Here is a 12,879-nt window from a genome sequence, read left to right as displayed (position 1 = left end):
TCTTACACTATTATTATTTTGATAACACACAATTGTATACCTATATTTTGATTCATATTGCTTAATTATTTGTTTTACTAGTCACTTCTTATAAAGTAGTTCATTATAATTTTATTATTTGGTCAAATATTCAATTCACGTTTCATTAAATTATTTTTACAAATTCAATTGTATTATTTAAACGTTAAATAAAGGTTTATATCACCTTTAAATATTTTAGTTACATAAACTTTATATTTATTTAATATACGTACAAGAAATTCAAATAGCTCATTAAATTTTGTAGAAGCGATACCAGAATATGGATAAAATCGAAACAATTTGACCTTTTTACCGTTACTCAAAGACGATCAAATTATCAACAAATCATTATTCAATAGCGACAATGAGTAATTAATAGGTTTTTAATATGCTTTAAGAGGACATATTTTATGAATCTCGTCATTTGACAAATAATTACAAATTTTATTTTATTATTTCATTGTTAAATAATAATGATCTGAATTTCATTCTTACATTATTATTATGCAATAATTCTTTGGGCTAGTATAAGCTCTCGTAAGTTGATAACATACCATTGTATACCTATATGTTAATTCATATCGCTTAATTATTTATTTTACTATTTATTTCTTGCAAACTGGTTCATTACAATCTTATCATTTTGGTAAATATTCAACACGTGTGTCACTAGATCAAATATACAAATTCAATTGTATTATTTAAACGATAAATAATTAATCATATAATTAAAATATAAAAGATTCATATCACCTTTAAATATTTACTTACAAAAACTTTATATTTAATATACATGCTAAAAATTCAAAAAGCTCATTTAACACCGTAAAGGCGGTATCAAAATATAGATAATATTGAAGTAATTTAAAAGTTTTGTCATTAATCGAAAATAATTAAATTTTCACCAACCATTTTCAATAGCTATAATAAGTAATTGATAGATTTTTAATATGCTTTTGAGAGGACATATTTTATGAATCTCGTCATTTGAAAAACAATTATAAATATTTTCTTATTTTCCTGTTGAATGACATCGACTTAAGTTTTATTCTTACACTATTATTATGTAATAATTCTCTAGGCTACTAAGCTCTCAAGTTGATAACACATAATTATATGCCTATATTTTGATTCCTATCGTTTAATTATTTGCTTTCTATTCTTACAAACTAGTTCATTACAATCTTATCATTTGATCAAATATTCAACTTGTGTGTTATTAAATCATACATACAAATTTAACGGTATTATTAAAACGATAAATAATTAATCATATAATTAAACCATCATGAAATGCAAATTTAGATTTTTAATTTAAGAATCATATAAAACTCTACTAATATAGAAGGATACTTATAATTCAAACTCACTTTTTGTTTGACCAATATTTTAAAAGTGTTTTTATTTTTGAAAAACAATTTTTGTAACTATTCAAAAATACTTATTCTTCGTTCTAAAAATTGATCAAAACACTTTTGAGTTTTCTAAAATTATATTATGAGACCTCATGGATACTATAACTCAATTTTTTTTTAAGACATGTTTAAGATAAAAAATTAAATAACATTATAATACACTCTCAATATCTTCACCTTAAAATTATAAATATTCAAAAAAGATTCTTTTATTTTTAAACTCTATCTTACGTCAAAATCAAATAAATAAATTGAAACGAAAGAAATCGTATTTAAATTGAATTGTAACAATTTTGTTGTCACAATTCAATGTCACTACCACCGACCAAAGCCAAAAAACAACAAGTTGCAATCAAATGAGAGTTTGTTAGTTTCTAGTTTTGTCCGCTTTCAACTGAGCTGACCTACCATACTCTATGAACTATCTAATATGTTAAAAGTGCAAGGATAAATATCAATTCATGTACCTAATAATTAGCAATCTAATTGGAAATAAAACTAATTTTTTAAAATATATAAAATAAGGTAAATAAAAAGGACAAATATTGTAGAGAGGGTCCAAATTTGAATATGTAAAAAGAAAATTTATTTGTATTGCAAGAGTTTTTTTATGATTAATTACATGAGTTGTGATTATTACTGATTTGCTTTGATTAAAGAAATTTCTTTAAATCTCCTAACTAGTATTTTAGATTAAATATTGTTGGGATTTTATTAAATGAAAGTAGTGTGAATGAGAAATGAATTTATTTTTCTATTTGTTTAGTTTTCTTAAATTATATTTTCCATTACATAAAGATAATAAATATACTATACTTCTAGTAACAAAGAAAGATACAATGAATTTCACTAATGTGCTAGAATATTGTACTCCTATAAAGGAAATAAAATAATAAGTATACATACTACTATTTAGTTTCCATTTTTAGAAAGAAAAGAAGTGCAAAAAATCAATGTCATCTAAACTTCATATAACCTACCTAGAAAAAGGAAAGAAATTTTTGTTTTCATGTTCGATATTCACGTCAGAATTCGATCACATTTAAATTTATATAAGAAAATCTCACATTCAAAATAAATTGTTCTTTAACAAAAACGACTTCATATAGCTAGTCAATTCAAACTCAAAACCTCTAGTTAAAAATGTTAAAAATAAAAAGAATACTTATGACTTTATCACAACTCTCGTCGGACTTAATGATCTAATTAATTACTTTCTCCATCATTTTCCTTCCTTTGATCTATTATATCCAAAAGCACAACTTAAGAGTTAAGTCACAAGAAATTTGCCATGGCCACCTACAAACTTTTCTTATGTTATTTAATTAAATTAAATATACCTAACTACTTTTAATCAAATGCATGAAAGTTCCCATAGATCCTTAAAAAGTGGGGAAAAAGGGAAAGTTTGTGATATTGTCAATTTTAAGAACCAAGCAAGCAAAAGGGGCTTATGTATATGATTAATGAATCACACATGCTCATATTTCATTGGTTTTTCTAAAAAGTTGTAAAAACATTATTTCTACTACTTTTAAATAAATTTACTTTTTATGAAATCTTGAAACCAAAGGCTGAATTTAAAAGTAAATTGTTTCCAAAAACTAAAACTTGGTTTGATGTACAATTTGAGAAAGGAAAAAAGTAAGTGTAAATCATTGTATTTATAAAGTTCCCAATAAATTTCTTACACTTGGCATGGTTTAGTTGAGACCTAACAAATCTTTGGGGTTTAGATTATTTGGATGATAATTTTATATGATAATCATTGAATGATAAAGTTGAAGTAATTTACTTTATAATCAATTAAATAATAATATTTTCTAATATTATAAGTACAATAGACAAATCAATGATTATAAATAGTTTTTTTGGGAAAGTAAAAAGTTATAATAATAATTTAGTTACCAACAGCAACAAGAGTCGTAAACTTGTAATACAATTATGAAAAGATACTTTTTCATTATTTAAAGATCTCAAAATTAATACCCCTCGTATAAAAGATCAGTTTTATTAGGAAATGCGAAAAATAAAAATAAAAGATAAAAAATAATATTTTAGTATGTCATTATATATTTATAGGTATAACAACAATTGGCACAATTCATCCTAAAATATATTTGCAAAGCATTAATCAACTTTATTGTTTCTTTGTCTTTATTTTTCTCTTGTTGATAAAGAAAGTGATTTCCATTGGTTAAATTAAAGAAATGAATCCATTTCCTTTTAGTTATTTTATTCTTTATTTAAAAAGGAAATCTGAGTGTTTTTTTTATATTAAAAATATTCTTTAAAAAAATAGAAATTAGCATACGAATATTCTGTTCTTCATAGTTTTAAATTCTAATATGACATGTGTTATAGAAAATGGAGATTTCTATACCAATATAAAAAGAAAATATAAATTGTAAATCTTTAGACACTTTCTCTTTTAGATTTTTTTTTTCTTGTATAATATTATCACAAAAAAAGGGCTTGAACAGAGAAACATCAGTAAGTATATAGAGTTCTTATTTCATTATCTTATTATTAGTATTATTATTTGTTGTTATTAGGGTATATGTACTAAATTTTTGTGAACAAGATGCTTCCAATAGTAGTTAGTTATATTGTATTCATCTGAATCTAATATGCTAAATGTGAAATATAAAATTATGTAGAAAAATTGATAAAAAACTACTACATCCAATTTGAATAAAATATAATTTTTAATATATAATGTATTCGAAATTAAAAATTTTAAATAATAAACTCTTCAAATAAAAATCTTACTTTCTATATAAACTTCAATATTTGAACTTATAAAGTGTAAATCTTAGATTCTTCAATGTAACCTTCATATTTTAATGTTGATTATGTCGGAAAAATATTATTCAAAACGTGCCACATTTTCGAGTAAATAAGATCGAAAAAGTTTAGTGTGGCTGCTGGGATTCGAGCCCAGGTCTCCACGGCCACAACGTGGAATTCTTACCACTAAACTACAGCCACTTTGTTGCTTAATTACGAATAAAAATATTAATGATCCTTATACTCAACTAGAACACCGCAGGTTAGAATTATACACGTATTAGTAATATATAAAGTTATAAAGGAATTTTTATATTATTTTGTGCATGATTTACTTATATATTACGTTTTGATGTTGTTATTGTTTCTTTCTCGTAGAGTTTACACTGTTTTTCTTATTAACGACTATGCTTCCTTCATTGTTTTCTTCTTATTTTACTTGATTTGAAGCATTTGAGCCAATGATCCTTCGAAAATATCCTTTCTAGAATTCTACATGAAATAATGATAAAATTTGTGCATAATTTATCTTTTTAGATCTCACTGATAATAATTTTCCCGAAGAATGTTATTCTTATACTTATATATTATTCCCACAATGCTAAAGCTTTTTTGGCATTTTCAGTTCCCTTCGGAATAACTCAACCTTTGCCTTTGGTTTATATTCGATATCAAAAGTTACTAATCCGATTAATAAAATTTTCAAGTATAGTTGATCCTTAAATATAAAATATGAAATATATAATCAAAAGGTAAAGATTAATAAAATTCTTAAATTAAATATAATCAATTTTTTGATTCAAAACTCGAAATATTTAATTAAAAATAAAAAGAATTCGTTCATCACTATATTTGGTAGGTCCCTTTGCACTCTATTTTAATGCAAAGGGAATTATGATAATAATATTTTTTTAGTGCTAAAAGTTGCTCATTGTTATATGATTGAGTAGAAGGAATATTAATATTATAAGACCAAAAGAAAACAAAAAGTGTAAAAAGGTCAGCTAATTTAGGCACCATATAATATATTGCCAAAAATAAAACAGCTGTAACGGTCCAATATTTAGTAAGTTGACATGTGGCAAAATCGATTATTTCTTTTTCAGATGCATTATGATCGGATTGATTGAGCAAATAATATTTTATACGTAAAATTTTTCATTTTTTTTAATTTTCTCGATCAAAAGTCGATTCACTTGATATAATTTGAAACACTTTATATTGAATAAAATTTATTTTATGCGTATTATAAAATAATAACGGTAGGTATACAGTTAACAATAATAATAAAAAAGTCTTTCTTTCTATTTGCCCAAGATTATTTTTTATATTTTAGTGCAATAATATATACAGTCTCCATTTTATATGTTAGTGCTATATTATATACAGACTTCTGACCGTTAGTTAAATATCTTTAAAATATTCCAAGCCTACCTAGTACGATATTATTATAATATTGACTTTAACTTACTTGTTGGTTTTAAGTGATATATAATATAATATAAGATCACATTTATGTCGGTACTTGTCTTTTATTGGATGATAGAATTTAACTAGAATAAAATATTAGTACTGGACGACATAACAAATTAAGTAATACTGATATTATTTAAACACGACTTATCATATGGCTCAATAGTAGACTAATTTATAGGTGATACTTATATTATTTTTTAATCATATATGGTGAATCTGATAATATTTTTACTATTTGATTTTTTAGTTTATCCTTCAAGAAAATCAGATAAATATTAAATCAAAGTCAAATCTTAATTTTGTAATCAATATTTGTATCATCATACTTATGTAATGTGCAAATACTCGTACTTTGATGCTTTAGTTTTTTGATTATAGAACTCTTCTCCTAGAGTTTATCGTTTTTCTCTATGTTGTATGTTAAGAAATCAATAAATCAAGTTGCTCGTTGTCTTGCTAGATCACCTGGTTCGATGGAGTAGGACACTACCCCTACATCTCTCACCACGGATGTAATCGCGCTTGATTTGAACAATAGATGATGAAAAAACCTTTAAAATGAAATGTTTAAGTAGTCTAAATCTTTGTTTATATTTATCATTGAGTACATAATCAAGTGAAAAGGGATACTTTCGAAAAAGCTACATCATCCTATCTGAAAATCACCACCCCCTCCCCAAAACACATATGGGGGGAGAAAAGGTGAAATCAGATGATAAAAAATAACAAGTCTATAACACAACTATATCACGGAACGAACGATCACGACAGAACCACCAGATACATAGTAGTTAACTTGAAATATAAAGAGTCAAACTCACCCATTGCAAGTATAAAACCCAGATTGACACCTTTGTGATGGCATTGAGGTATTACCTTTGCGATAATTCTCATGCTCAACTCAGTGAGCAGTATTCTCTCATAAAACTGTTGGTTTGATTTGAGTACACATCTTTCTTCATGTGAGGTTGTCAGGAAAAGATCAGATGCGTTTTTGGTTCCATATCTCATGCTTTCCAAACTCGGACTGTGCTATCTACAGAAGAAGTTATCATGCAGTTTTCTTTTGGGTGATAACTTACGCTAGTTACCTGCAAAGAAGCATCACACATTGAAATTACACCAAATTAGTTAAGTTTTTGTATCATTCCTATAGCATGTCGGGGCACTTGATAGAGGGGTTTGAACGTGTAACACCTGAAAATCTTATGCACAATGGGATCAAGAAATCATCAGAGTGAACTGGAATATACTGATCAGTGAGAAGGTTAAGAGAGCAGTGATGCATGATTATATTTCGTATATTGTCCAAAAGGGATTTTCTTTCTACTTCAGTAGGTTGACTTGTACTATTTTTAGATGATAACAACTTATTTAGTTGTCAATGAGAAGACAACTCCGAGGAAAGGTAAGAAGATGGTGAAAAAGGAATTTATGAGGATCAAAGAATAACCACGTATAGTGCATTTTATGCTAAATGAAGTCCATAATACGCAGCATGCTGCAACTGAATGCTGTTTCATATGAATGCTAACAGTTTGGAATGGAGCTTATTGATGTAGGGGCAAACAGATTTAGGGATAAAGGATGTTTGAAGCATTCAAAACTTCTATCTTTAAAGCCTTTTTCCTTTTCCAATTTTTACCTTTCTCTATTTTTTCTTAGTGGGTACTTTTATCTGTTTCGGTAGGAATAGCTTGAGTAAATGTCACCAATATCCTTATGAAGCATACTAACAAGGTTCTTTTGATTATTTAACTCCTCGATCCATTTAAAAAATAAGAAAAACTACAAATGACCTTTTCTCCTTGGCTAGCGAGGAAGTTCATATTTTGAAATAACTGGGATGTTATTGGAAGGTGCTTTGGTGGTTTGAGCAATTACAATAACTGCAGCTACGCCTCAACCCCAAACCCGAGATTGGATTGGTTACGAATCCTCACCAATTATATCTTTCCATTTGAGCTCATCTCAACATATGATACTGTGACTTGAATTATCAAAAGAAACATTAATCTTAATGGGCTCCAACAGATTGTACTAGAAGTGAATGATTATGACGAAGGTGAAATACAATGCTATCTGGGGCAGCAGAAGTAGATAGCACAAAAGTATAGAATAAGGTCACGATCAAGAGAATAGAATGATATTTCCCAACTTATTAGGTTTGGGATCTTCCAGAAAATAGAATATATTTTGTAGCTAGTTTGCTAGATGCATCTATAATAAATACTTTACCACTAAATCATGCGCTCGGAAGCTGGATACAACTGACGCATCGACCAGATCCCAGAAGTAGATATAGCCATCTTCTGAGCCGCCAGCAACATGGGCATCACTGTTTGTAAGACAGCAGTCCGTTTTGAAAGACTACAAGAAGAAAATAGTTTAACAGAATGGTCAGTGACTATTACACTGTGAACTGTTTTACCAGGAAAGTAGACAAAAATCAAGAAAAGAAAAAGGAGATAATTGCTGTAGCCTTTAAGAACAATAGACCACCACTCGGAACCAGGTTTCCATCCTAACCTTGCAAATATGGCCCTTATATTCTTGCAATAGTTCACCACTAGACCTGTTGAAAGCAATTAGAAGCAAGACAATATGAATTACAAGGCTACCAAAAGCAAAACGGAAACAAGATGACAGATTTGCAAAAGAAATTACCTGTCCAGAAGTCGAAGGGTTGAATCCAGGCAACTTGCTAATATACAGTTGCCATCATTTGAAAGAGAGATACAGTTGACAGGCTGACCCAAATTATCAGATATCTCTCTACAGTGAACATATACATTACATTACCTAACAATCTTTTTCGAATATAACATCCCAGAACAGAAAAGAGAAAGGAAACTAACAATGTTAGCATATAGGCAGTAGTACATACCTACCAACTCTGATGTCAAATGTTCGAACTGTTCCATCAACACTTCCAGCAATTATCTCAGTTTTTGTGAGACAAATTGACATCACACTATCTAGAAAGGTATCAATGATCTGCAAATTAAACAAACCAGCTCAAATATGTTATCTGTTAAAAGACCAGAAAGGAAAAACAAAAGATGGCACCAAGGGCCTCGTAATAAAGGAGTAAAATTGAAATTTTGTCGACATCCCAAGTAGGCTAATTCAACAGTCCACAGTAAATTTCTCATTGAGTCAAATTCTTGTCTGTAGGTGTCAAATAAATGGACCCCTGTCTTGAATGTCCAGACAAAGAGCAACGCAAGCATAAACACCCTCTATAGCTTCTATTATCATCATATGACATGTTCATTCGGTTCCATATATTCATTTGGTGGAATCTAGCATGTCTTGGCCAAACATTTCTCAGGAGATTGATGTTTCAGTTTATAAATCTCTCTCTCCTCTCCTCTCCTCTCCCCTCCAGTCCATTTTCCTTGTTCTCGTTTGATTAACTGTGGAGGTTGGCACTAAAAACAGTCCATGGATTGCATCTTATACTACATATTGAGTTTATTCCCCTTGTAAGTTTTTCCTGTACAGTCCTACCAGTCAAAGATCAAGTGGTTTATGCAGTGTTACGGGACATTGAATTAGAAGATAAAATACTCTCCCAAGGAAGCAACGGATGGGTGCTTTTGAGTTCAATTGTGGGACAAGTCCTTCCTTCCATCTGAAACACTGTAAGAGATTGGACACTTGATTGTCCACCCAATTTATTTCCTCATATCCGACTTATTAGGTTTTGCAGAAGCTTAATCATAACTTTTAGTGCTACTGAAGATGTTTACCCAGATAGATCTTGCAAATCAAAGGGAAGTTAATTACCTGAATTGGTTCAGTGCTGCGAGATTTGCAATCCCAAACACGCAATGATTTATCATATCCTGCTGATACTACAACAGAAGCATATTCATTAAACTTCACAGCATTCACCTGGCAGAGAAAAGAGGAAACTGTTAAACAAGCAGTGGATGCACTGCTGAATCAGTTAGATGCAAGGTAGATGATTGAGTTGCAGCAGCTTCAGGAAATATAGGTTGGCACTAAAGCTATACTAGGCAGTGCTGGAGTGGTGATGGTGAATCAATGATGATAGGATTAATATAGAAGGTTGCATTAATTTCTATCTGCGGATAGTGATAACCCATGGCAATACTAAGTGACGGTAGTGGCAGAACTTTTCCACATATTGCTTTAATGGCTATTACTGATAATTTCTCACAATGTATTTCTGAAAAAGATCTGCCCCCATATAGTATTTTTTTCGGACAAAGGTAACAAAGTGCCTCCATGTAGTATTTACCAACTGATTTGAACAGACCTTCATGTATATACTCGTTAAAATATTTCAATGAAGCTTTCTTTGCATTTTGAATTTAGGAATAAGAATTTGTATCAACCTCACTGTCATGGCCACGAAATTTGCGAATGACATGACCTGTTGAGACATCCCAATAAAATACTTGTCGATCGCCACCACATGAACAAAGTTTTGAATTGTCCCTAAAATATTAACAGTATAAGCATGCAAGCCATCAAAATTTTTGCATCATTAAAAAGACTTTGGAATTAGGCCAAAAGCATATCAAACCACATAATCTAAATTGTAGAGACTTGAACACTTGATTCTAAAGAAAGATATAATATCCAACATAAACATATAAATGCAGAAAGATATAATATCCAACATAAACATATAAATGCACACAAAGTTTAGTTCTTTGCATTAACTTTTGCCTTTTTTAATCTGTATATTGACTTTAGACAGGAAGCAGGAAGCACATGTATTCATTTCGTAGAAAGTTTAATGATATTGTGGTTTCTCACTTGGAAACGGAAGGGCAATTAGCTTTTGTGAAGGGGCTTGGTTGGGGCACTCTCCTTTAAAAGACTTGTTTCGAGCCTTACAACATATCTTCTCAATATAATGCTTAGAGAGTTGAGTACTGCTCAAGGAAGGGATCTCTTTCTAAGAAGAAACTTGATGATTAATAAAACTACTCCGAACCAATCAACGATTGATTCCGTTACCTGTGGGGTCAAGCAAATGGTAAATTTTCAGACAAATCATGCTACAAGTTGCTATCTGCTTTTGACATGAGATATTTTGGCCTTGGAAGAAGATTTGGCACATAAGTGCCCCTGAAAGTATCTTGTTTCACTTGGTTAGTGGTTGGAGAAGTCTAAACCACTCAAACAAACCTTCAAAGATGTGATTTCCAACTTTGTAGCAGATGCTCCTTTGCGAAGATCATCCTGAAGATTTCAGTCATTTGTAAAAGCTCTATGGAATTCTGAAGAGCTGGATCAGAGAGATTCTATGCATTCACACAAAAAGAATATAGAACACGATTCCTATTGCTATTTGATGGACAATATGGACAGAAAGAAACTACAAAGGTTAAAACTCTTTCTTTGCTAGCTTTTGGTACTACCTGGTCTTTATAAAAGATATGGATGCCATGTTAGATATGATAGGGAATTTGCACAGTTTGTAACTACGTTTTGACGTACTAGCTTACTATTCTTCTTTTTAATAATATCTTTTACTACTGATAAACAAAAAATAAGCTTTTTACCAAGTTTGGCAGCAATATGAAACAGTAACTCATACTATATCTTCAGGTGCTGAACCTGGCGACACTCTGCCTAAGAAAATTTAGTTTAAATAGGAATAGAACTCAGGCTCAGGTTCTCCTCACCAGCTTTTGTAAAAAAGCCATGGATCTTCTTATGCATTAACACCATGCTTGATTGGAATAAATGAGGAAGGGTGGATGGAGAATGTACCTTTAGTTTCTTTCTGGAGCACCCATGAGGTCTAATTGTAAATAAGAATGTGTGGCTTTTGTATAGAATCATATAATGGTGTAGGTTCTCTTCTTTTTCTTATATTTCTAGTGTAGGTAAAACAGGAGGATAAGTGAAAATGTTGATGGATTAGATACCTATCAATATCAAGCCTTTTTCAATCCCTCCAAAGGTGGATACAGAGGAAGAAATATATAAACTCCCTCCTCGTTTCAAATTGAATGACCATACATATATATATATGGTTCTACAAGGGAACCCCTTTAACAATTGTCCAAGCAATTTTCTCTAGTTTATTCTAGAAAACCAAAAAGCTTACACGTGACCATACATTCTTTTTGAAACTGTACGACTAAACATTCTCTCAACAAATACTGCGCAATGCAGGATTTAACCTTTCTTCACCTACCTGAGAAATCAACATTAGACATTCCATTTAAAACAAAGGGAGGGATCTTTTACTCTCCTTCCAACCATCCCAAATAGCTAAGGCTAAGCTAGCGTTTGGTCATAAATTTTGAAAAATTATCTTCAATTATCTGTTTGGTCATGAAATTTAAAAATTTGATCTTCAAATATTTGGGACCTCCGCTAACAAAACTTCAAACTTTTCCCCCACTAAAATGCATGTCCAAATACAACTTCCAATTCCAAAAATCACAACTTCAAAAACTCAACTTTTCAAGTTTCAACATCAAAATGTATGACGAAACGGAGAATTCTAAAACATCACCCCCCAAGAAGTAAACAAATAGCTCCCCCAACCTATCTTTTCCATCCCCTCACCTTTCCTCAAGGCTCAAACCAAATACAATTTAACAAGCAAAAACGACATAACACACACAAAAAGAAAAAAGCTTTTTCCACCATCTACATTATAATGTAATGAAGAACCAGTACAAAAGAATGTGATTACTCATATTCTTCAGCTGAATAAATGATGATCCTTAGGCTGATCTTGTTCAAATGCATATTCAAAAGAAAATTACATAAACAATTCACAATATAATAGACAGCAAAAACGCAACTCTACAGATACTAAAAAAAATTGAGAGAAGTAGGAAAAGATAAGAATGTTACTGAGTGACATGGACATCGCGGACTTCACGGCCGTGAGCTTTGTAAGTTTTGATGTGAACTCCACGGTGAGGATTCCATAGCCGGATGGTACGGTCTTTGCCGCAGCTCAGTGCGTACTCGCCGTTGCTATTGAACCTCGCCGCCAAAACAGCTCCGGCGTGTCCTTCCAGCACATGTACCTTCTGCTTCGGCAGTTGTACAGCGGTCATCTTCGCCGGTAACAGAGCTCTGTAAGAGCAAATCAAACAAATATAAAATGGGCTTTATATCACAAAGGTATTTGGGACTAACATGATATAAGCCCATACACTATTATATA

General features: G+C 30.5%; 1 protein-coding gene and 1 non-coding gene across 2 annotated transcripts; both read right to left on the bottom strand.

Annotated features, from left to right (window-relative positions):
- Window positions 1-4,355: 4,355 nt before the first annotated feature.
- Window positions 4,356-4,427, bottom strand: TRNAH-GUG (transfer RNA histidin (anticodon GUG)). The gene has a single exon. It is a non-coding gene; the product is annotated as a tRNA-His (tRNA).
- Window positions 4,428-6,274: 1,847 nt separating this feature from the next.
- On the bottom strand, window positions 6,275-12,848 carry LOC101265694 (uncharacterized). The gene is made up of 8 exons (XM_004249830.5): window positions 12,561-12,848; window positions 10,070-10,172; window positions 9,495-9,602; window positions 8,590-8,699; window positions 8,370-8,477; window positions 8,232-8,277; window positions 7,941-8,072; window positions 6,275-6,793 (listed from the first exon to the last, which is right to left on the bottom strand). The coding sequence occupies exons 1-8, from the start codon at window positions 12,767-12,769 to the stop codon at window positions 6,710-6,712; spliced, it is 900 nt and encodes a 299-aa protein (XP_004249878.1). The 5' UTR covers window positions 12,770-12,848; the 3' UTR covers window positions 6,275-6,709.
- Between the last annotated feature and the right edge of the window lie 31 nt (window positions 12,849-12,879).

Source organism: Solanum lycopersicum, chromosome 11 (assembly GCF_036512215.1).
Source record: "Solanum lycopersicum chromosome 11, SLM_r2.1".
In the NCBI taxonomy this organism is placed as follows: domain Eukaryota; kingdom Viridiplantae; phylum Streptophyta; class Magnoliopsida; order Solanales; family Solanaceae; genus Solanum; species Solanum lycopersicum.
This window is presented reverse-complemented; position numbering and strand designations above follow the sequence as displayed.

Bases quoted from the DNA above. Each gene is read 5' to 3' on its own strand.
- LOC101265694 (XM_004249830.5), bottom strand. From the start codon at position 12,769: ATGACCGCTGTACAACTGCCGAAGCAGAAGGTACATGTGCTGGAAGGA. The intron at 9,603-10,069 runs GTTGATACAAAT...TTTCTCTGCCAG, and splicing joins TTCGTGGCCATGACAGTGAG to GTGAATGCTGTGAAGTTTAA. The intron at 8,278-8,369 runs GTAATTTCTTTT...TGCTTTCAACAG, and splicing joins ACCCTTCGACTTCTGGACAG to GTCTAGTGGTGAACTATTGC.